This window comes from Pleurodeles waltl, chromosome 6 (assembly GCF_031143425.1).
Source record: "Pleurodeles waltl isolate 20211129_DDA chromosome 6, aPleWal1.hap1.20221129, whole genome shotgun sequence".
Lineage (NCBI taxonomy): Eukaryota > Metazoa > Chordata > Amphibia > Caudata > Salamandridae > Pleurodeles > Pleurodeles waltl.
The window spans coordinates 1137223449-1137247278 of NC_090445.1; the positions used below are offsets into that span (position 1 = coordinate 1137223449).

The window sequence follows — 23830 nt, forward strand, 5'->3', positions numbered from 1 at the left end:
ACATCTTAGTCCTCTGAAAACAGTAGCTCAAATGTTTTCCAAAGCAGAACTAAAACAACTGCTGGTAAAACAAAATGCCATTGACAGACAGCGACATCCAAAGCTCCATTGAGATGATCAGCAGCTCTACCTACAGACTGATCAGTGTGAGTGGCAACAAAACTAAAATTGAGTGAGGAGATTACAATAACACCTGCATGCCAACTTATTTTATGCAACACCACTCTTTCCATGGTTCTCACAATACATTTGAGAGTTGTCAGAGCAAAACTGGCTCAAAACATCTACAGTGAAGTTTTTTTGTTTTAAATATACTTTATGAGTATATGGAAGGGCAACTTATCTTTAAGCGATCGTAAAAGGAAAATGCTAGCTACATTCTATTCACCAATACCGGGCCCAATCACCTCTGGTTGGTAATTGCATCCCAGCATACATTTACAAGTTTTTGCCCTTTGAATGGGGAATAACATCCAGACCAGGAATTACTGGATTCCATTCCGATACACATACTCGCAATTTTGTGAACAAGTCTGCTCCCATAAAAGTATGGGGGCGATAGTGTGCTGTAGTTGAGGCTTGGGAGGGAATCAGTGAGTCAGGGAGACTCTGGTGAGGCAAAGGGGAGCATTCCATGGCCCCACCTTCCCCCAAAACCAAGCTGTGTGGGCAGGGTGGGGTTGGGTGTGTGGGGAAGGGGTCGGGGTCAGGCAGGGGGTAAGGTTGAGCTTGTAACTGAAGCCCAATCTAGACAATTTTACCAGCAGCTCTGCTGGCTGATTTAACTGGGCACGGTGTTGGGCAACTGTGATTAACATAGAGCAGCATCCTGTACTACTGATAGTTCTTTAGCACTTTAGGTCCAGTTGTCTATCTGCCATGTGTAAAAATAATTTTTCCAGTTGGAAATGGCCAGATTCTCCAACTGCAAAAAAGCTTTTACATATGTACAAATCACAAAATTGGTATTTGGAAGGGTGTGTTTAGGGCATCCCTTCCAAGTACAGAATCTGAGTCGTATGTTTTTTGTTACTGAATTACAGTCGCAAAACATTAATTTTAGAAAGACATTTCAAAGGAGGTAGTAACCATTCGCAAATGGGAAGGGGATTCATAGGGACATTCCTCTGTGTGAATGCTGGAACAAATATTTTTTGAAGCGCAGGCAGTAGTCCTATGGACCACTGCCTAATCTTAAAAATGAAGCTTAAAAGTTTCATTTATTTTCTTTCTTTCTTTAATGCATCCTGTTTTCCTCTAAGTAAAATCTATGTATTGTTCTACCACAGTCTCTACCACAATTGACTACATGTTTGTCACCCTTCCACTATTCAAATAAGTGGCCTCCTACCATCTAGGCCAGTGATTCCCAAACTTTTTTGACCCGCGGCTCCCTTGACCAATTGGCTGTTGGCCGCGGCTACCCATTACATTACATTTATTTGGCAGGCGGGACTACAGTGTGCACTGTAATTCTCATTCATCAGCCTTCTAGCAGAGATGTTGTATAATGATGGCTAATGCAGCAACAGTCCACAATTAAAATGCCAAATGCAATCCTGGCAGCTTGTTGTTTCTGTACACCATCACACACTGAAAGAGGATATGTATAAATTCCTACTGCATACATTCTGGAATCAGAATTATATCAATTTTTTGCAGGGGTAAGCCTGAAAATCTATGATAATTTAAACGCCGGACTGACTGTTACTAACACATCAATGTAGAAAACCATGTTAACACAAGCATTTTTCACTACTTCAAAAGAGAGTAAAATATCAGCAGTATTCCAGCAAAGCTGAGAGAATGCAACAATGAAAACAAAACTGAGTCACCTTGAGTGTGTTAGGACAGGGGTACCAGTCTTCTGAAAAACTGCACTTTTTGTCTGGGTGAGGTGGCTTACAAAAATGGAAACACGGATAAGTAGAACTAAAGCTATCCTTCAGCAATAAAAATTATGCAACTAGAGCTGCTGTTCCGAAGTCTGGAAATCGGTGCTCATACTGGCATCTGGTGACTATTACTGAACTGCAGTTCATTGAAACGATCTGGAAAGGTTTATTGCTGAACAATGCGTGCAGCATTGATAGTTTTGAAGTGACCGTGGCGCCCCTGGCTGAGATTGGTGGCGCACTGGGGTGCCACAGCGCACAGTTTAGGAACCACTGATCTAGGCAACAGGAGCGAGAGCGACCATTGCCCACAGGAATTATCCATGATCCTGGGGATAACCAAAATGGAGAAAATGAATATTGCACATATCACCACTTTCACCACAAACGTGTCAAATGTGGGCAATCAAACACTGATCATGTCCCCAAAGCAGCAATGGATCTCGCACTTGAACTAGAAACAAATAAAGACAGCGAAGTGCAGAAATGGGAACAACTTCCAACAGGCATAGTGCAACTTTTGTGGAGCTAATCACTAACGGGTGACTGTTACCTCCTTCAGCCGTAACTCACTTGGCACAAGCCCACAGGACAGCACTACAAGACGCAAGGAGAAAAATCAACTACAGTATAAGGAGTCTCTGCGGCAGCCCGGGCAATCCAGATAATCCTAAAGCACCATAAATAGTCACTGAATAAGTTAAAATGGGCAATCAATAGGAATCGCAGTGAAGACTTGTGGGCCAGGCTACACTCGGATGCAACAACAGCGCACGCTTCTGGCGTACAATGTGCAACCTCACAAGTCCAAACCATAGTGACATTACATCGCATATACCAAAAGCTGTCTGTGCCGAACATCTTGGAGTCCATTTCAACGGCCGGACATCAATTAGCATGGCCAAACAAAGCTCGACTTTGCCAGGAACTCTTCTTCCACACAGGCCCTTATTAAAGACTCCGCTCACGTTACTCACTGACTCGGTTACTATAAACAAATCAGATAGCCAAGGGCAGGAGAGAGGGCGCCCCCAGACCGAATGGACTTCCACCTGCAGTCTTTAAGCACAACAGACCCTTCTAGGAAACTACTTTCTTTTCAAACCTCTCTACCTGGAAATAGGTCTGACAGGAACGATCCCAAAGTCCTGGAAGGAAGCCATAATCTCCCCCATCTTTAAAACTGGGGACAGGTCGCTCCCCGATAGCTATCGTCTGATTGCCGGAATTGACAATGATGCAAAGTACTTTGCAGGTCTGTTATTGGATCAGTTGCCTGCATGGTCTACTGAAAAGGGGTTAATCCCCACGACCCAAACAGGATTCTCCAAACATACTGGCACCATCTCGAACATCATGACCATTGCCCTTTTAACTGAAAAAGCTATAACACTGAAACGTCAGCTCCATCTTTGCTTTGTTGACTTTAGGATGCATTTGACCACGTGGTCAGAAATCTGCTGTGGAAAAAGCTTGAAACCTAGGGGCTTCCACATCCATTTCTACATCTGATAACAGCCCTTCATTCAGACACATGGTGCCAGATAAAATTGGGTACAGGCACCCATCTTTCAAGGCGGATCCCTGCTACCAAGGGTCTAAAACAGGGTTGTTTTTTGGCCACCACACTGTTCAATCTATACTTAGCAGATTTAGCGGGTTCACTCACCCTCACAAACTCGCACCCCCAAAAAATTGGGGAACTGGAACTACCATGCCTCATGTACGCTTACGACCTCGTACTGATCAGCCTTCAGAGACTATTAAACCTAAATCAACACTACTCAGCCACTAATGCCTTGACAGCAAACTTTGGTAAAACACATACACTGTCAATTAGATCAAAGGCACCCTCGGGAGCTTGGTTTTGGGGTAAGACATGACTTGTTCAAACAGACAAGTACAAATACCCTGGAGTCGTTATTGACAAATCGGGGAACTTCGTGCATCAAAGGAAAAGTCTAAAGGGAAAAAGCCTAGCCACAGCACTATGTCTAAAAAGACTAAAAACATATCTGAATAGGCCTTCTTACACCCCCCTATTAAAAGTGTTAAAAGCCAAGCTCCTGCCCACAATAACATATGGCAGCGAAGTACAAAGAGGTAGGTACCTTAAACCACGCAGTGAGCAAAGTTTTTTGGATGATCTTTAACATTCCCAGATTAACCTCCCCCGCCCAACTGAGACTGGAGTTCGGTCAACTGAACCAATCACTGGCTCGACGTGTTGCCTACATAAACTTCTGGAGCAATGCCCATGGTGACTCCCTGGGCATTCTTACCTACCATATGTGGCAAGAGCTTGAACTTAAGAACACCTCCCCATTCAGAATCCACTTAGATGTTTCAATTAAGAAGATCGGGCTCACCGATATTTGGAGGAGCCCAATCCAGCTCAAACCCTTCAAGGAAGCACCTGGGAAATCGATTAGGGTTCAGTCACTACTGGAGGACAAAGAATCTTTATCATGGAGGTCCCATGCATGGATGACTTTGCACACTAGCACAAGCATTTGCCTAAAGAAGCTCTGGGCTTGGGGTTTCATTTTACTGTCCACTGTCTCCTAAAGTTCCAGAACATTTAGCATCTTCATTGCAAACAGTATTTTTTCAGCCCTTCAGGCACAGTAGCCAAGCGCACTATAAGCACGAGGTTCCCATTAACTTGATGGGAAGACTCAGTAAGATAACCTGGGTATGTGGGTCAGTAGTGATAAGGAGTGGATTCTACATGGTAACTATGGGACGGTGATGGAGCAGCATGAGCTGCAGGTAGAATGGTGGCTCACTCATGCAATATCCATGACAGATATTGGCATTGATGAAAACGAGTGTGATCTCTAAACTCCTTTATCTTTTTATAAATATACCTATACACCAGGGAAAACACTTTTTGACAAGGCATGCTCCCTGCTCACTAGACTCGTGTGAAGGGCTGGGTGCCCCAGATGAGCAGGAAAAGACTCGCATAATCATACAGACAGGTTTGATTTGCCATGGCAGACCTGGAGAGATACTTCCTTGTAGCGCAGGTACATTACACGATCTACTGGATAAATACACAGTGATCTGCACCACTACACCCTTTAGTGCAGGTCCAATTCGACACGGGAGCACCGAATACCATACTGGCTACAAAGTTAACCAGACTGGTATATTGATACAATCTGATGTACGGAATAGGCGCAGGGAAGTGGGCAAGATTTTCAGATGTATACTCCTTGAAACTCGAACTTTAACCCCTATGATGGATAAATCACTCTACGTTGAAGAACTTGGGGCCAGATGTATGAAAGCTTTTTGCATTCGCAAACAGTGCGAATGCAAAAAGCCATTTCAGAATGTATGAAAGGCATTCTGAAAGCAATTTTAAGGAATCGCTGAAATAGCGATTCCTTAAAATTGCGACCCTGTTTAGAGAGTCGCAAATTGCGACTCTCTAAATAAGAAATCGCAAATAAGGAATCCTTATTTACGATTTCTAAAGCACATGTAAGAAGCAATTCCTAAATGCGAATTGGGCATTTAGGAATCGCTATATACCACCAGGTTGAACCTGGTGGTAACCATGTGCAAATTTAAAAAATGCTTTGAAAAAGCATTTTTAAAATATACATGTAAAGCACACATGCCCTTTTGACATGTGTGCACCTTACATGTCCTAAAAAAACATGTTGGGGTGCAGCAGAGGGGGCCTTAGTTCCCCCAGCATCCTGGGTTTTTGCATTTCCAAAATTGTGATTTCCAGTTAAGAAATCGCAATTTTGGAAATGCAAAAAATTCGCAAATATGGGCCTACAGGCCCATAGGTGCGAATGGGGCCGGTATCGCAATTTATGATTCTGTAGTAGCATTTGCGATTTTTAAGAAATTGCTATTACCGATTCGCAAATGTGATACATTGCATTTTACGAATCAGAAATAGCGATTTCTTAAGAATCGCTATATCTGACTCGCAAAAGGCCTTCTTGATACACATGGCCCCTAGTTCCAACAAGAGTCAGTCAACTATTTATTAATGGCTACTTGCTTATTCCGGAACAGTTTTGTGCCTTGGGGTGAGATAAACAAGTTTGGCATTTAACATTTTAGGTTAGGACATGCAGCCTACTGACGGGCTTCCTCCCTCATGAACCTAAGGAATATGCACCTCTAACACAGATGTATTTGTTCATTAACACTAGAAGGTGAGTGGCCAGATTATACCGGATGACTGATGTGATGCTGCCGGCGTGTTATGATGTGACTAGAGAATGATGGGAGGTAGGTCTGAAAATGCCCCTATCTCTTAAGGCATAGCGGCACAGTTGTGAGAAAATTAAATGTCTGTATAAATAGTAGACATGGACTCATACAGTTTATTTTCATTAATAGAATTTATTCCCATAAACACCACCAAATAGATGCAACACACCCTTCTCAATGCAGCAGGTGCTCTGCAGGCTCGGCAGATTTCATTCACTTTGGCATTGCTCTCCGATCAAAGTCTTCTGGTCGGAGGTAGTTTCTATTATTAATGAGCTTGCTGCCACTCACTTAAAATGTATGCCGCTTCCCTTATTACTGAGTGTTGTGGCAGACATCCCTCACAATAGACGAAAACTGGTTGCATTATTATTGGTAGTCGTTAAGTGACGAATTGCTAGATCCTGGCTTAAAAGACCCATTCCTAGGACTCACATAGGCTGCGAGACGCTTTTTTCAGGAATGAAAATGGGAGAGATGTGCGTGTCTTTGCAAGTGCCGAGACTGTTCAAAATCCATCCATGGTCCCCTCAGAGAACATACTACAGGATTTCAGGTGACAGATAGCTCTATATCGGGGACACCTGCCCAGACTTAGACTGAAGGAGATGGGGGAGTTGTAATAGTAACTGGCTCAGCGTCCCACACTTTCCACTGACATGGCATAGGTCGAATTCATGAGATTCTGAATATTGAGATGAAGATTTGCAAGTGATTATAATGGTGTAACTGGACATTACTGTGTATGTTTTAAATTTTTTGATATATACTAGACGACCCTGACTCAATTTCTGATCTGCAACCATACTTTTTCTTTAGTTTATATAAATATAAAACCTAATAAAACGTTTTAATTTAAAGTGGTGTATATCTACAAGGCAACTGATTTCCATCCAATCTGTTTCTATTTTTCTAGTTACTGTTCTCTAATACTTTAGTGATACGACTATCAGAACCTCATTCTCTTGTAATCATAAATTGCCAATTCGAATAATGTACAATTTCGGAGGCAACTGGATTCTACAGAAGACACTGCCTAGCAGACGTCTATCAGCTTGGGAGGAGTTTGTAGGGTGTGGGGGATGGAGAAGTTGTTTTTATTGGATTGGTTTTTTAGAATATCTTGGCAGCTTAGTGAAGTTTGTCTGTGCTGTCTAGTGCAGTTTTTACTTGCTGTTTGTTGACGCTGAAATAGGTGAGTAATTGGCTATTTTGTTCTTGATCATATTTGTTTTCCCACTCAGATCACCAAACAAATTTTATTTTGTGGTGAATGGAAGGAGCTGAAGATTGGCTAACTTTGTTTTTATTAGTAGCACTATTATTTTCAGCTGTTTCATCCCTTTGATGAAAAGGAGGCTCTAAGCTTTAGCAACTGTTGCTTTGAGCTCATTAGATAGCGGACATCTTAAAATTGACCTAGAACTAGAGGGAACAGGATGAATTCCATCCCCGCATTTTCTAAAAGGTGGTGATGTTTAACCAACTTTTATTTTGCAGAAGCCACTTCCTGTCAAATTTTTTGATCATGTCTAATGAAAACTGTAAAATCAAATTCAGATTGTCTGATTAAGATCCCAACATCATGATAAAGAACTCAGGGAGGAATGTGTAGCCGGCAATGCTCAGAGTTTGGACTGCAGCTCTATGAACATTTTGGTTGATTATGAAAAGCCAACACATGCCACCTACCTTTTATTTCACTAATGGCTTGCACAAATTAGGCAACTACACCCTAATGTTTCTCATCCTACTTTTTTAACAAAATGTATGATTCATGGTGTTGGGACAAAAAAGTCCTCTGCATGGTGAAAGATATACTACTGCTCAGTACCCAGCTTTGTTTTTGTCTAAAACCTTAATGCTGATTTTTAGTCATAAACAACACAGATCATGCAAGTGCGCCATGACATATGGCTGTCTCACAGATTGCGGTCTTGTTGGACAGGGAGTAGCACCCAAAGCGCTGCCCTCATAGTGGTGGCAGGCTACAGCCTTCCCTGGCAGATAAGCAGCACAAACGCTCTAGTGGCAGTATCCCATGTAATGATCAGTAGTAGTGAACAGGTCTTTTTTACCCTCTGTAGATGGAGTGAGTCCTACAGACTCAATCACCTTTTTAAAAGTTCCGCTGCTGTGTGCTTATCTTACCCTGGGCCTACATCAGGTTGATGTGGAAGTGCATGTGTGATGGAAACATGCGTGATGCTGAGTGCATGTGTGGTAGCAGGGAATGCACAACACAATGGGATACAGTGCGCACATGGTAAATGAGTGGTCTGGCAGTGTGTGTGTGTGTTTTTTTTTTTTTTTAAGTAACGCACTGGTACAGTAAATAGCGACTGCAGTACTGAACAGTGTGCGTGACAGATCACAATGAAGGGGCCTGGACATATTTCAAGAAGAGAAATGGAGCTCATAAGAGAATCAAAGAGTAGGGCTGAGGGTCCTGGGTTAATATTTTGATGCACATATTACTATGGCTGACATCCAGGGGGGAACTCTGGTCACTCCCATGAATCTTGTTGTGTTCAATCAGCTTCGGAGTCCTGCCTGCTGTGACAGACATCCTTCAGGAGGAAGAAGAAAGGGGAAATGTGCTTATTTCAAAGAAGCAGAACAACAACATAAAATATTACATTTTGCGTCCGGAAAAGGACTATAAGTAGGGGAGTCCGACACCCCAAAACTTTGTCATTTGCAAAAAGCCAGATGAGCTGTGTGGGGAAGCTAAGCAAGACTTCTGCCTGTGACCAGGACTGGGGCTCCAAAGACCAGCGTGCCCATGAGGAAGAAACGAGCATTGGAGAGAGCGAGGTCCAGAAGAAAGTCTAATGCAAGGACCCCTTGTGCAAGGTGTGAGGACTCTGTCCCTGCACTGATCAGGCTGTAGCCCATGAGCCGGACTGAACTGGCAACACTTAAAACAGGATGGGCTGCCGTGAACTAAACTTAAGAGTGCAGTGGGAGAAACCCACTCCGTGAACCGATCAGGCCATAGAACTTGTGCTAGACTGAGTCGACAACCTCGTATGCCAGGAGGGACCATTGTGAACTTAACTCAGAGCCCAGCAGGAGAGATCTGCTCCCCACACTGAATCGTTCATTGTCTGTGTGCCGGAGTGAATTTGCGAACCCATATGCCAGGAGAAGCCACCCTGGACAACAACAACAGGCTAGAGTTAACAGACTTCTGAATTCAAGGGTGGCTTCCCCCTATAAAAGAAGGGTCCGTCAGAAACGGTGAGGCTAAGGACCTGGGCTGTCACCAGAGACCGAGACACCTCTGTGACCAAGGTGGGACCAAACTACATTCTGTTGACTGCACCAAGGGAGGCCCGAGGAGCAACAGGACACCGCATTAGCCAAATCGGAGAAAGGACACCACCCTCATCCTTACCGTGTGAGCAGCAGAGCAGGAGCAACCCTGACCGTCTGAATCTGCAGGTATCATAGCTCGAGCAAGAGAGCTGACGCCTGCAAGATGCTGCTCTTGTGACTACGTGGAACCTGACTTAGCTGATCTTGAGCAGGACTGCACTGCACTGCCAAAGGGTTCCCTACCGCTGGAGATGGCAAGCCAAGAACTGTGCCTTTTGGGGCCCTCGGGGACATAGAGTCATTGGTGCTGCAAACCCGTACGCACTAGCGACATAACTTGCTAACAGAATCAGAGGGAAGAACTCTTGATTACGGCCTATTAGTTTACATTCCCAAGATGCCGCCATCAGTGGATTGGGAACAAACCTGTTGCACTAGCGTTGAGAGGACAGGGAGTGCCAACTACCAGAGCCCTGACCACAAGGGGATTGTGTTATTGCTTTTGAATGTCGTTTGCCTTTGCACGTTTATAGTTAAAATACTTATTTTTATATAAAAAACAAGATTAGACTGAACACTGATTTATAGCTTGCCCTGCTCACACGTTGAGTTGTGAGCCACGTTCATGGATATGTATAGGAGCTTATCCCCAAAGGAGCCTTGTCTGCTTGAGCACTGCTACGATTGACCCAGTTGAGCAGGATCCATAGTAGGGTGGCCCCCAGGACATCGAGAGTAAATGGCCTCACACACCTCGTGTGGGCTAGTAGCTTTAGCATGCCCCCATGGCCCCCGAACAGGTTTTTACAAAGTGGTTTGAATATAAGGCCAAAACCACTCTTGCACCCAAGTAAGGGGGAGCTTGAAGATGCATTTACAGAAATAAACTGACAAGAGAAATTTTTTCTCAGGCTTTGAACCTTTGTGTATTTCTATCCAGGGAGTTGATCATCTAATGCACCTATACTTCGAATAATGTAACTTTATATTTTTTATCCACATATTTACAGATTCATTCCTGTAGAATGAGGTCAACATCCTCTTACTACTGGAGCATTCCATAGATTATCAACATCTTCAAAAAAGGACCTGTGCAAGACCTATGTATGAAGTCATAACCTGGAGAGAAGAATAATGAAACATGTTCCCAAATGCATCAGAAACTGGCCTACTATTAGTGACAATACTGAACAGATATGCACTGCTTAGATGTTACATTGTCCTCTATCAAATGGTCTTGGTTTTGGAATGTACTCACCTCTTTTGGAGCAAGTGGTCTATGGGTTTTTTCGTCTTCATCATTATCCACCATCATATATCTGAAAAACAAATTCTAAATGAAATTCAAAATCAAATATATCTGGATTAAACGGTCAGAGGGAACACGCTTCAAAACAAACACACACACTCTTGGCCCAGTGCATATATATTAGCTACCAGTTATTGGTGGGCGGATTAGCTTTTGTGGTAAGCAAATTCAACTTCAGCAAGACAGACAATTAGATTTCATTACATCAGGTCAGTAGTGTCTTGTCCATTTAGTAGTGTCCTACAAGGAGGAGGTTGTGGCCCATAACACGTTGGTGGCTACAGGAAATGACAATCAGATGCATTAAGACTGTTACATGACTCTGTAGCCTTCTGGGAAGACAGTGGTGGTGCACATAAACAAAAGCAGTCTCCATTACTAAATAAGGAAAACGTGAATAAGCACTGGCTTACTTTCCAGAGTATTTTTGCTGATGTTCAAAGCATGAAAAAAAAAAGCTGATTTACATGCAAGCATGAGTGATAACAGGTACAGAATTGTGTCATGAACGGGAAACAGGCTTTACAATGCGGGCATTACAATGTAATGCCTTTACCATGCATCCATTACCACACAATGCCTTTACCATGCATTGCATTTACAACACAAGCCTTTACTACGAATATGCACTTACAATACATATCTTTACATTACAAGGTAAGTATATCAAAGATATGTGTATGTTTGTATATATATATATACACACACATATCTCCTACTGGCAGTTACCACTAGGTAGTTATAGTAAGGTCTGCTTTTCCACCGAGCGTTTTTTTGGTTTGCTAATAACCTTTACCCAGTTTGACGGATCTTCACAAAACTTTACAAAAAAAGATCTACGTCAGCTCTTTCCCAGGAAAGTTTTGGGGTGATCCGTCAAGCAGTGGCAGAGAAAAGAGGGGGTTCCCAAAATGCAAAATCCCCATGCATTTTCCGTAGGATTCATTTGGCAGGGCTAAAGCAAAAACTGCTGAATGGCATTACATAAATTTTAGCAGGAAGCTAGATTTTGGTCTGCAGATTGTGCTTTTTGTGGTTTGGTGTAAATCTGTTCAGTGTTTTTTGAGAAATTAAGGTTAAAAAAGAATTCTTTATTTTAGCAGCTGGACTCGCAAGAGTCCTGCAAGCCTCCCATGAGCACACAAAAAATTGAGTCCTGTAATTGGTCAAGTGGTCCGGGTCTCCCGTGAGCCATCACCCTCCCATGGGAGTGACGCTCTGATTGGCTGGCTTTTGGAATGTTAGAAATTAAATGGCTGCCGTCATTACGCTTTATTGTGAAAAATTGGAAGTGTTGTGGAAATTAAGTAATAAAGGTATAAAAGGGGGCAGCCGAAAGGCATGCTGTCTCCCTACATTTAGAGAGGAACAGTTTGAGGGATAATTACTGTGAAGATAATAAATGTATATTCTTTTATACAAATGTTTACAATCTTGTGCGACTGTCACAGGATCGTAAATAGTAAAAACAAGTAGATGGGTTCTCAATACTCTATTAGTAGGAATTGTCCTTTTTGAGAGGAAGTGTGTAAGAGACTAGTATTGTGAGGAGTAGATAATCTGTATATTTTTTTTTCAAATGTTATAATCGTGCATGTCTCTTGCAGGATCATGAAACGTAGAAAGGAGTAGGTGATCTTTCACTACACTGTAGTATGCACACTTGCTCCTGTAGGAAGGATTCTTACTGGAGATGCTGTTTATCAGAGTCTACATCCAGCTTGGTAAGAGTTGTGAGTGAAATAAAGTCTTCCCACACCCTTTTATTCACACCCATTATCAGAGAGAGGTCAGTGCCTAGACAGAGCATACATGCACACCTAGCATCCAAGAGAGGACTCAGTGGGGAGGCTAGTTTCTCTCCACACACACTAGTCATTTGAGAAAGAGTTATGACAGGAGAAGTCAGTCCATTCACACAGCCTGCTATGCACACCAGTCATCTGAGAGACCAGACAAGAGAAGGCAGTCCATCCCCGCACAGTACTGCACACAACAGTCATCTGAGAGAGTTGTCTGAAAGGAGAGGCAGTCCATCCACACACCCTTCTGCGCACACTCGTCATCTGAGAGACAAGTCTAAAAGGAGAAACTAGTCCTTCTGGGCACACTACTATACACAGCTGTCACCTGAGACAGAGGTGAGAAACAACAGGAGTCATTCTCCACACACTCAAACGGGCTCCCGTCATCTGAGACAGAGGTATGAAAGGAAAAGCCACACATGCAACTCTGCACCTGCACACCCGTCGTCAGAGAAAGTTTCTGAAATGAGAGACCGGTCACTCCACATAGACCACTATGAAAACTTATCATCTGAGAGAGGGATCTCAGCGGAGATGTTAGTCTCTCTCTCTCTGCAAATCCGTCATAAGAGAGAAATATAAAAGGAGAGGCCAGTCTCTCCCCACATCATACTAAGCACTGCTGTCATCTGCGAAAGAACAATACATAATTCATTTTTCTACTTTAAACATGTCTAATGTTCCATTTTATTCAAAATTACAGTAAAACACTGTAATTAACAATTCTAAATGTACAATCGAGTGAGTGGTTCGCAAGAGCCAAACAGAAAGTACAGCTCCCTTGAAGTCTACAAATGAGATTGTGCATCTGGCTCCAACTAGGTAGTTGGGTCATAGTCTACAAAGAGAAAGCTTTTTTTGACTTCACAAAGTTTTCCAAGAATCTTGTTAGGAAATAGAATTAAAATAAATAAATAAACATAGAAATTCACTTAAAAACACCAAAGGTTACAGGGACTTTATATTTAGGCTCACATTTTAAATGTGCAAAACCATAGAAACTCACCCGTTATGGTTATCCGAAGTAACTATAACTTGTGCGCTAAATTAACTAACCTGCGCCCCCGCCAAGCACTGCTAATTACCCCACAAATTACAGCACTCATGACATCTTTGATAACATCATTGATAGTATCAATGTAATATTTGAAGTACATTTTGTCACAAAAAAATAAATAAAAATGTGCATGACGGGGACTTGAGTTATAGTTACCTTAGGGCACAAGTTATAGTTACATGAGATAACTAACTATAACAGATGAATTTCTATGATTTTGTACATGTAAAATATGAGCCTAACTATAATGTTAATGTTAATGTCCCTGTAACCTTTGTTTTTTTAAGTGATTATATATACGTATATCTAAATAGGGGTCAGTAAGTGTACTGGGTAATAATGGACATTTTAGCGTTTTGGGGTGGGTAAGGGCATTCAGTGCTAAAGGTATTTTTAGGGTTTAGGGGTGGGTATGGTTATTGGGTGATAAGGGTGTGTTTAGGGGTAGGTGAGGATATTGGGTGGTAACGGTGTTTGTAGGGTTTTGGGGTGGGTAGGAATATGGGCTGGTAAATGTAATTTTAAAAATGGGGGTTTCTCCTAATAGAAAAAAGTGGCTGAAAACCATGGGGATTAGCAAAGCAGCAGAGAGGACGAGTTTTAAAAATGTTTTAAAAAGCCAGGGGAAGAGGGATGTAGAGGTAGAGGGGAAGCAAGATGGAGTGAGGGGAATTGGAGGGGAGAATCGGCACATGTGAGACAAAGCAAGAAAATAAAAGCACTCCGATGGAGTGCCGAAATTAGTTCCCTGAATGAAAGCAGTGGAAGGAAGCCAATTATCCATTCAGAACATAGAGAAGAACAAATGCTTCTTAGGCTGAATAAAGAAAGAAAAGAGGGAAAGTCATTCTACCAGAAGCAGGGAAATGACAGAATAAGCCGTTCAATTAATAGCAAGGGGCTCACCCAAAACCCATTATAAGTAAATATTTTAATTTATAAAAGACAGTGGGTCTTCAAGAAAAAAAAACTGCTAAAGCTGCTTAGAAGCAAGACATAAAAACAAAGGTAGCGTGTGTGTGAAATGACATTATGGCCATTGTGAAAGGGGAAAGAAACCCTAGAAGAGGTGAAAGCAGTAACAAGGCAACTTTTTTAAACCTTAAACACACTTGGGATATAGGAACTACAACCTGAGTGAAGAGTTTAATGTTGGGATAAAAGTACACTTCTATCAAGAAGACAATGTAAACTTTTGGATATTGTTAGAAATTGGGTCTCTAGGTGGGAGAGATGTACACTCTTGTCCAGGTAGGTACCCCGGTCCAAGTCAGGGTAAGTCACAACACAATCTGAATTATCCTGACTAGGATTGGGATCCCTACGTGGACTAGGGTAAATACCTCTGCCAACCAGAGACCCCATTTCTAACATTGGTGATCAGCGGTGAGGATAGGACTTGTGTTTGTGCAGTGCCATACAATAGCTACGTGTACACTATTTACCCACAGTTAAAGGTCAATTTGATTTGTTTTTTTCAGGAAATTTTTCCTGCTTAGCATCTTTACATCATGTCTCTGGCTGGGACCACAAGTGGAGCTGGGGAGTTTAACCTGGCTAAACTGGAGGATTACACAGTTCCCCAGCTGAAGGGCTTGTGGAAGGATTTGGGGGTACATGCAAGTGGAGCTTCCAAGAGGGGAGAGTTTCAAAAGGTGCTGAGGGCTTGGGCAGAGTCCCGCACCTAAAAGAATGATGAGTAGGGGAGCCTGAGAGGGGCTCTTCCGAGGAGCTGGCAACAGTAGTAGGGGGATGACACCCCTGGATTTGTTCTTCCTGTGGGACCAGGAAGCAGTCTCCCCAGTCATGGTCTAACCCCAGAGAAAGGGAGAGGAGAGAGAATTCCAGCCACAGTTGGCATGATTAAAAATAGTAGCAGGGGAGAGGAGAGCTGAAAGGCATGCTGAGGCTGATAGAGGCTTAGCTTAGATGAAACATATTGGCTTATAATTGGGGTGTGAAAGAGCTGGAGCTCAAGGCTAGGCAGTCTGAATCCATCAGTGATAGTGGCAGCATACATACAGGACCTCCTGGAAACAAGAAGGTTAGTATACCCAAGGACATGCCGACCAGCTACGTTGTGGGAAATGACACTGACAAGTAGTTTTCTGCTTATGAAATGGCACTGAGGGCACATGAGGCTCCTGAAGAGCACTGGGGGGCAGGAGTCTGGAAACATGCCAACATTTGGGATCAATACACTTTTAACATTAGAGGTTGGGGACCAGAACAAGTAGACTCTGGTTCCCTTTGGTTGGGGTGGATCTCTGGTACTCTAAAAGTAGCTGACTCCTGCCATGCCTATCTGTTAGGCAATGACCTGGAGCACATTATCTGGAGGGAGGTAGAGCTCAGGTCTCACTTGGAGATGATGAAATTGCCTGAGTGGGAATGCATGACCACATGGTCCATGGCTGCCTGGGAGGGGAGTCAAGGGCTTTTGGTGTCTGGAAGAATGGCCCCGAGAACTGCCAAGGAGAGGGAAAACCAGTCTCAGAAGTTCCTGCGGTGGAGGTTCACGGGGCCCGTGAGGAGAAGCCCCCCAAGCCAACCGGGGAGGACATTGCCACCCCAGGTGACCTATCTGAGCTTGCTGACTGGCAAGTTGAGGGTGGGCCCACCAGGGAGGAATTCTGCAAAGTGCAGAGAGAGAGAGAGTGTCCCATCCTTGAGGGCTTTAGGTGACCTGATTTACTGGGAGAATGATTTCCTATATAGTGAGCCTAAGGCTCCGGATACTTGGGCAGCGCGTGCGCTGGTGGTCACCCAGAGTTACCAGCCCTTCCTACTGGGGTTGGCTCATGACATACCTCTGGCAGAACATTTAGGGCAAGACAAGACCTTTGCCAGGCTTGTTGTCAACTTTTATTGGCCTTGAATAAAGACAGGCTCAGATACATTCTGCAGGTCCTATCCTACCTGCTAGGCCAAAGAGAAATCAGGGAAAAAGCTTAAGGCTCCCCTGATCCCACTTCCTGTCGTTGGCACCCACTTTGAAAGGGTGGGCACCAACATCATTGGTCCATTGGATACCAAGACAGCCCTAGGCAACAGGTTCTTCTTGGATCACCATGCCACACTTGACCCAGAAGCACTCCCTCTGAGGACAGTGACTGCACCTGTGGTGACCAGAACTTGGATGGTGATCTTCACCAGTGTGGGGTTCCCCAAAGAGATAGGGTCTTAAAGAGGCACTAACTTCATGTCAGCATACATGAAGTCCATGTGGCATGTGTGTGGTGTAACATACAAGTTCACCACACTATCACCCTCAATCCAATGGTCTAGTTGAGAAATTCAACAAGTCCTTGAAGGGCATGAGTGCAGGCCTACCTGAGGCCATGTGGCATAAGTGAGAAGTCCTACTGCCTTGCCTACAGAGAGGTGCCATAGAAGGGAGTAGGGTTCAGTCCCTTGGAAGTCCTCCTGTGGCTACCTTGTTAGGGAACCTCTAAGCATTATCAAGGAGGGGTGGGAAAAAGCTCCCAGGAAACAGCCCCCCCCCCTCCAAATGTGGTCAGCTAATTGTTGGCCCTCCGCAACCACATGCAACCCTGAGCCCAGTAAGGAGGTAATGAAATGTTGGTATAACCAGAAGCCCACTCTGGTGGAGTTTCAACCTGGTGCAGGGGTGTGGAATTTATTAAAATATCTACTTGTCCAGGGGACAGGTTGCTTCTCAAATCTACTTGTCCTGTAAAAAGATCTACTTGTCCCTTTGGTGCCATGTAGTGTGGCGACAAATTATGGCAGCAATCTCATTATGTAAGAGCTCTGATAATAGCCTCTCTGATTATGCCAGGGCTACTACCTTAGTAGGGCTTGAATACTTGCAGTTTCAATCCCTACTGTAGCAATTTCCTTATTTTTCCACCTTTCTGCAGATCTGCATACTGGGGCTGGAGGAAGCAGTAAGCAATAGTTCCAGGGCTGAAATGCCTTTGAGCCTGCAAACCTACTAACCTGCATGTTTTAAAGATTTTCACCAGCTTCTCTCTAATATTTTCCCATAATAAGAAAGGTTGGACATTTACTCCTGACAATGGCAGAATTAGAACTTCTTCCAGGGTTGGGAAGAAAGTGGCTGGAGGGAAAATGAACTTGCAAATGCTCAATAGATTTTCACATGAGCAAATCTACACATCGTATTTACCCATGCTAAAATACAGTTCACAAATATTTTATAGGGTCACTTTTGTGACTTTCTTTAAGACTTTGGGGCCACATATCAGTAGGTTCAGATTTGCGACCCACAAATCACGAGTCAGAGAGACTCGCAATTTGCGAGTCGCAAATCCAAATGTAGGATGGCACCATCTGTGATTCGCAAGGGCTTCGCAAATGCCCACCTCATGAATAATCATGAGTTGGGTCGCAATTTGCGACCCCCTTGCGAATGGTGGCCCTCACAGGGATGGTGGCCTGCTGGAGACAGCAGACCACCATGTCTGTGACTGCTTTTTAATAAAGCTGTTTTTTTTTTTTTTTTGTAATGCAGTCCGTTTTCCTTAAAGGAAAACAAGATGCATTACAAAAACGAAAAATGAAATGTTTTCGTTTCATTTTTTCAGAGCAGGCAGTGTTCCGCAGGACCACTGCCTGCTCTGAAAAAATGTTTACATTGACATTCACAATGGGGAAGGGGTCCCATGGGGACCCCTTCCCTTTAGCGAAAGTGTTAGCACCCATTTGAAATGGGTGAAAACTGCGATTGGTTTGCGCCCGCGGTCACAAAACAATCCTACATTGCACTGCGAGTCGCAATTAGGAAGGGAATACCCCTTCCTAATTGCGAGTCGCAAACCCGTTTTGCGATTCGGTAACCAGGTTACCGAATGGCAAAACTGGGTTTGTGCATCGCAATGTGCTTTTTGCACGCCGCAAACAGCGAAAGTCGCTGTTTGCGACATGCAAAAAGCTACCTACATGTGGGTCTTGGTCCCTAATTAGGTCTGGTGTTAACAAAACATTTTGTTTTTATTAAACTTCTATTTCTCTCTCTTTCGGCTGGCTTTACTGTGAGCGATCGCATTCTGCTCTTCCACAAGGAGCATATTGGCACACAAGGTAGTTTTGTTCAGTGTCAGGAACTACAGTGGCAATCATTGACGTAACGAAACTGGAGGGTGCCCCTTTGCAAAGAACATGGAGGAGCCCCCTCTCCAGACTCACTCAGGCCAGGTGCTGTGCTGAAGGGGCCCCCAGGAGGGCGGCTGCGGGGCCTTTGTTATGCCACTGGTGGCAACGTGTGCTTTTAGAGTTCAAAAACTTTTTTTTTTTTTTTTTGCCAGTGTTTGTTACAGTGTTGAGGGCCTGATAGCTCCCACAACAATAAAGTGTTACAAAAGCCATGTCAAAACAAGACACGCATTGATGAAACTAAACGACTTATAAAAATATGTCAGATCAGATGGCTTTGTCAGTGTTTGTTTATTTTCATGCTTGCCATAATCGTGTTGAAAATGGTTACACTGATTTTCCATTAGAAATATTTTTGGGAAATACTAGCATGCACCAACACATTTTACTAAATGACACTTCATTTGCATCTAATCAGAGAGCATTCTGGGAGCATTATACTTAGCCTCATAGCCTAAACTTTTCAAACGTGTATACACGTTTTTTTTGTTTTTGTACTGGAACCAACATCAGTAGTGAAGTGTGACCTTAAAACATTTATTTACAGCACTCACCCTAATAATGAAGGATTTCAAATAATGAACCATAAATACAAGTTCGAACAGCATTATCTTTTGGAAACACATTACCTCAACTGCAGAGAGTTCCACTCTCTGTAAACAGGCAGCCAAAGGGTTTGTGCTGCAGAGGGTTGGGCCTACTTGTCCCAAGGACAAAGTAAACATAAAAACTTGTTGCCCTTGACCCCAAACAAGATGTCCAGGGCGTCGGGCGATAGGAATTCCACATCCCTGCTGGTGACAAAGCCTCATGTAACCAGTAGAGCCCAGAGCTCTCCAGGACTGCTGGACTGGCCCACACGAAATAAAGGAGAGTAAGGGAAGGCCACTTATTTAGTGGTCCTCCAGACCGCTAGAAACCCTCTAATGGTGATCCATGTAAACAGACTCAAGCCTCACTTTGAGAGGTCTGAAGGGAGCATCCTGCTTGTGACAGATGAGGGTGTGGAAGAGGAAAGTGATGGGTCAGTGGAGGGTGTCAACCTCTCTAACTCCCTGACCCTAGGTCAGCGAGGTGATTGTTACCAGTTACTGGGACAGTTTTCCTCCCAGTTTTCCCTCACCCCTGGACTCACACATCTGTGCCGTCAGGACACTGACACCAGAGACAGTCCCCCTGGATAAAGTTGCCAAGATGCTGGCTTTAGGGGAGATTAAAAACGTCAACAGTACCTGGTTCATCCCCCTGGTATTGATACCAAAGGCTGTCCCACCGGGTGCCAAACCAGAACTTGGGCTCTGTGTGGCCTACAACAAGTCCTCAATTCCGTCAACAAGACTGACGACACTCCGGAGCCGATGGGACAGACTAGGCGCAGCCAAATTCCTCAGCCCCTGTGATTTGACATCAGGGTACTGGCTGATCCCCTTGTCTTAGGGGGAAAGAGAGAGGTCAGCATTCTCAACCCCTGAGGGCCATTACCAATTCCGGGTGATGCATTTTGGCTTGAAGCATGCCCCTGCTACCTTCCAATGATGGGTTAACAGGGTCCTGGCTGGCAAAGAGGCATTTTGTGCCACCTATTAGAGATTGCTGTCTACAGTGCCAGCTGGGAGGACCACCTGCTTCACCTCCAAGAGGTGTTCCAGGCCATGCAACAGGCAGGATTGAATCAAGGCCAGTAAGTGCCCAATTGGGCAGGGTTCTGTGGTGTATTTGGGACACCTGGTATGTGGTGGCAAGAATATATGTTAAGGGATATGGTACCACTCCTGCCCACTTAACTGAGCTGACTTCTAAGAAGCAGCCTAGATTGGTGATCTGGACAAAGGCTTGTCAGAAAGCCTTTGATTCCTTCAAGGAAGCTATATGTACAGCACTTGTGCTCAGGGCCACTGATCACTCCAAGGAATTCATACCGCAGACAGACGCTTCAGAGCATGGCATAGAGGCAGTCTTAGCACAGCTGAATGAGGAGGGCCTAGACCAATCAGTAGCCTTCATGAGGTTACTTCCACAGGATCAGAAGTGGAGTGCCATTGAAAAAGAAGCATTTGCTGTGGTCTGGGCACTGAAGATGCTGAGACCATGCCTGTTTGGGTCTCACTTTCGGGTTCATACAGACCACAGGCCCCTCAGATGGCTCATGCAGATAGGTGGTGAAAATCCTAAACTCTGGAGGTGGGCCATCTCCCTACAGTGAATGGACTTTACGGTGGAGCATCGCCCGGGGTCTGACCATGCCAATGCTGATGGTCTCTCCAGATTCTTCCGCCTTAGTGATGAGAGCTCCCAAGGGGCTGTGCAGCTCTCCCCACTTACAGCTGATGGAGACATGGTAGACCTGACAACCTTAGGGTGGTTATCCACTAACTTTTTGCCCACCTCTCTCCATTTTCTGACCCAGTTTGTGCTGGGTTTAGGACTCTGTGCATTTTACCACTGCTGACCAGTGCTAAAGTGCATGTGCTCTCCCCCCTAAACATTGTAACCTACCCAACTGAAATATTTCATTTACTTGTAAGGCCCCAGTAAAAGAGCACTAGAGGTGCCGCTGGCCTGTAAATTATTAAGTGCTACTGCAGCACTGGTTGTGCCGCCCACATATGTAGTCCCTTAACCATGTCTCAGGCCTACCATTGCCAGGCCTGTGCGTGTAGTTTCACGATCACTTCGACCTGGCATTTAGAACTACTTGCCAGGGCTCAAATTCCCCTTTTTCTACATACAAGTCACCCCTAAGGTAGGCTACAGGTAACTCATAAGGCAGGTGCTATGTAAGTAAAAAGCAGGATATGTACTTATGTATTTTAACATGTCCTAGTAGTGGAAAACTCACAAATTAGTTTTCCACTGCTGTGAGGCCTGCTCCTCTCATAGGCCAGCATCAGAACTGCCCTCATATTCTTTTAAGTGGTAGATTCTGATCTGAAAGGAGTAGCCCTGTCATGTTTAGTATGGCCAGAATGGTAACAGAAAATCATACTTATTGGTGCAGCTAGATTTAATATTACTATTTTAGAAATGCCACTTTTAGAAAGTGGGCATTTCTCTGCACTTAATGCCATCTGTGCCTTACAGACTGTCTCCAATCTACGTCTGGGCTGTGCTGGTTGACAGGCTCCCCTTGTGCATTCCACCCAGAAAGCCATAAACACAGGACACTCAGTCACATCTGCATTTTGAATGGGTCTCCCTGGGCAGGAAGGTTGGAGGGGCTCTCTTTTACACTTCAAAGGCCTGCTCTCGCACAAAGGACTGATCACCCTCCCACAGGGATCCTGGCAGACAGGACTGGGCTGAAAGGGGAATGTGTGCACTTCAAAATCACTCTTTGAAATCCCCCCCCCCCTCAAAGGCATTTCTGGATCTACAACTGGGCTTAGTCAGAGGGACTGCCTGGCTGCCCAAAGGACTCATCTGGACTGCTTTGCTGAGAAAGACTGCAGCCTTGCTTGTTGGCCTGCTGCCTTCGGGCCTCTGACTCTGCTGGAAGGACTCTGCCTTCCCCACAAGTGCTCTCCAAGGACTTGGATTGAGTTTGCCAATTGAGACATGGTTAAAGGGCTACTTATGTGGGTGGCACAACCAGTGCTGCAGGCCCACTAGTAGCATTTAAGTTACAGTTCCTGGGCACTTCTAGGACACTTGTTCCAGGGACAAGTCAATTAAATATACCAATTGGGTAGGAACCAAGGTTACCATGTTTAGGGGGGAGGGCACCTGCATTGTAACATGGGTCAAGCAGTGTTAAAGTGTGCAGAGTCCAAAAACCAGCAAAAACAGAGTCGGAAAAATGGAGGGAGGGAGGCAGGCAGGCAGAAAGTTGTGGGATGGCGACCCATGGCTGTCAGATCTAACAGATATAAATGTGTGTGAACAGAAAAGGATCTATAAAGAATCAAGCTCACTGAGCAAAGATCTTTCATTATTTTGTCACAAAAACAGTACAAATTATGATTTTTGGTGTAATAGGCTTATATATGAAAGCCATGGAGATCAAGTGCAATCTGTAATTAAATAGATTTTGTTGCTGTATTAACAGTACCATATGCTTTGTGTTTTATGAATTACTCTTCTAGTTTAACTGTTTGTATGGTAACAAGAATCCATAAAAAAAAAAATATTGTAAATTCCACTTACTTCTGTAAAATGAAATCTTTAAGCTCTTCCTTTTTGGGGGCATTATAAGTTTCCTAAACACAGAAAATACGACCTCAATCACATGAGTGCAGACAAAAGTAAAATAGTACATTTTTTTATTAGGACAACCAAAAGACAATAGAAACAATTTTAACTTTACAAAGACAGGACAGTGAGATGTGTAATGGATTCAAAGCATCATGATGCAACTAGCAAAGTATACAGTTATGCTGAAACACTATACAAGCCCAACTAACAATGAACAAATATTTTAGCATGTTGTATGGTGCATGCCTCTATTCTGTGAGTACAGTTATTCTACTGCTTATCATATTTTAGTTCACTGATCTTTCGTCTAGAGAAGGCATATTATCATCTGGAGATGCAGACAGCAGAGCCCCAGTAACTGTGTCAGTTTGTAGGAAGCTGGCTCTTTATGTGGTATGTCAGTAACTAAATATACCGTGTGAGGAGCCCAGGAGTTTCCCACTGAGTGGACAGGGGCTTGCTATGCAATCCCAAAGTGCTCTATCTGGTTGTAGTGTGGTCGAGCAGCCTTAGGCTTAACACAGAGGAGAGCAAGACATCCTCAAATACACTCAATAGTCAATAAATGAGACACAACTTAAAAAGGAGATTCCCACCAATTTATAAAAATAGCAAGTATCTCTAGCTATATATTTAGGAATCGGAGACAAATTGATCAGGTAAGTACTGTTACTTAAATAGGAATTCTTTTCACTTTAAAAAGTGGACACTGCAATTTCTGAGGACTGTAATGTTATCCTAGGGGAGGAAAAACAAGTTCTGCAAACAGGTAGTATACAGTGACTCACAAGACCAATCTTCAAGAGTTAATGTGAGTGGTGAGCAAGTTCCAAAGCAGCACTGGCAGCAACACAAGGGCGCCCAGCTG

The 23830-nt window shown here is 43.9% G+C and overlaps 1 protein-coding gene across 3 annotated transcripts in view; it reads right to left on the reverse strand.

Moving 5' to 3' along the window:
- CUEDC2 (CUE domain containing 2) overlaps nucleotides 1-23830 on the reverse strand; it is a 159110-nt gene that overhangs the window by 33500 nt on the left and 101780 nt on the right. For all 3 annotated transcript variants that reach the window (XM_069240346.1, XM_069240344.1, XM_069240345.1), the window contains exons 7-8: nucleotides 22915-22967; nucleotides 10720-10780 (exon numbers count right to left, since the gene is read on the reverse strand). In XM_069240346.1, the coding sequence (XP_069096447.1) occupies nucleotides 10720-10780; nucleotides 22915-22967 (114 nt within the window). The remainder of the gene's footprint in view (nucleotides 1-10719; nucleotides 10781-22914; nucleotides 22968-23830) is intronic.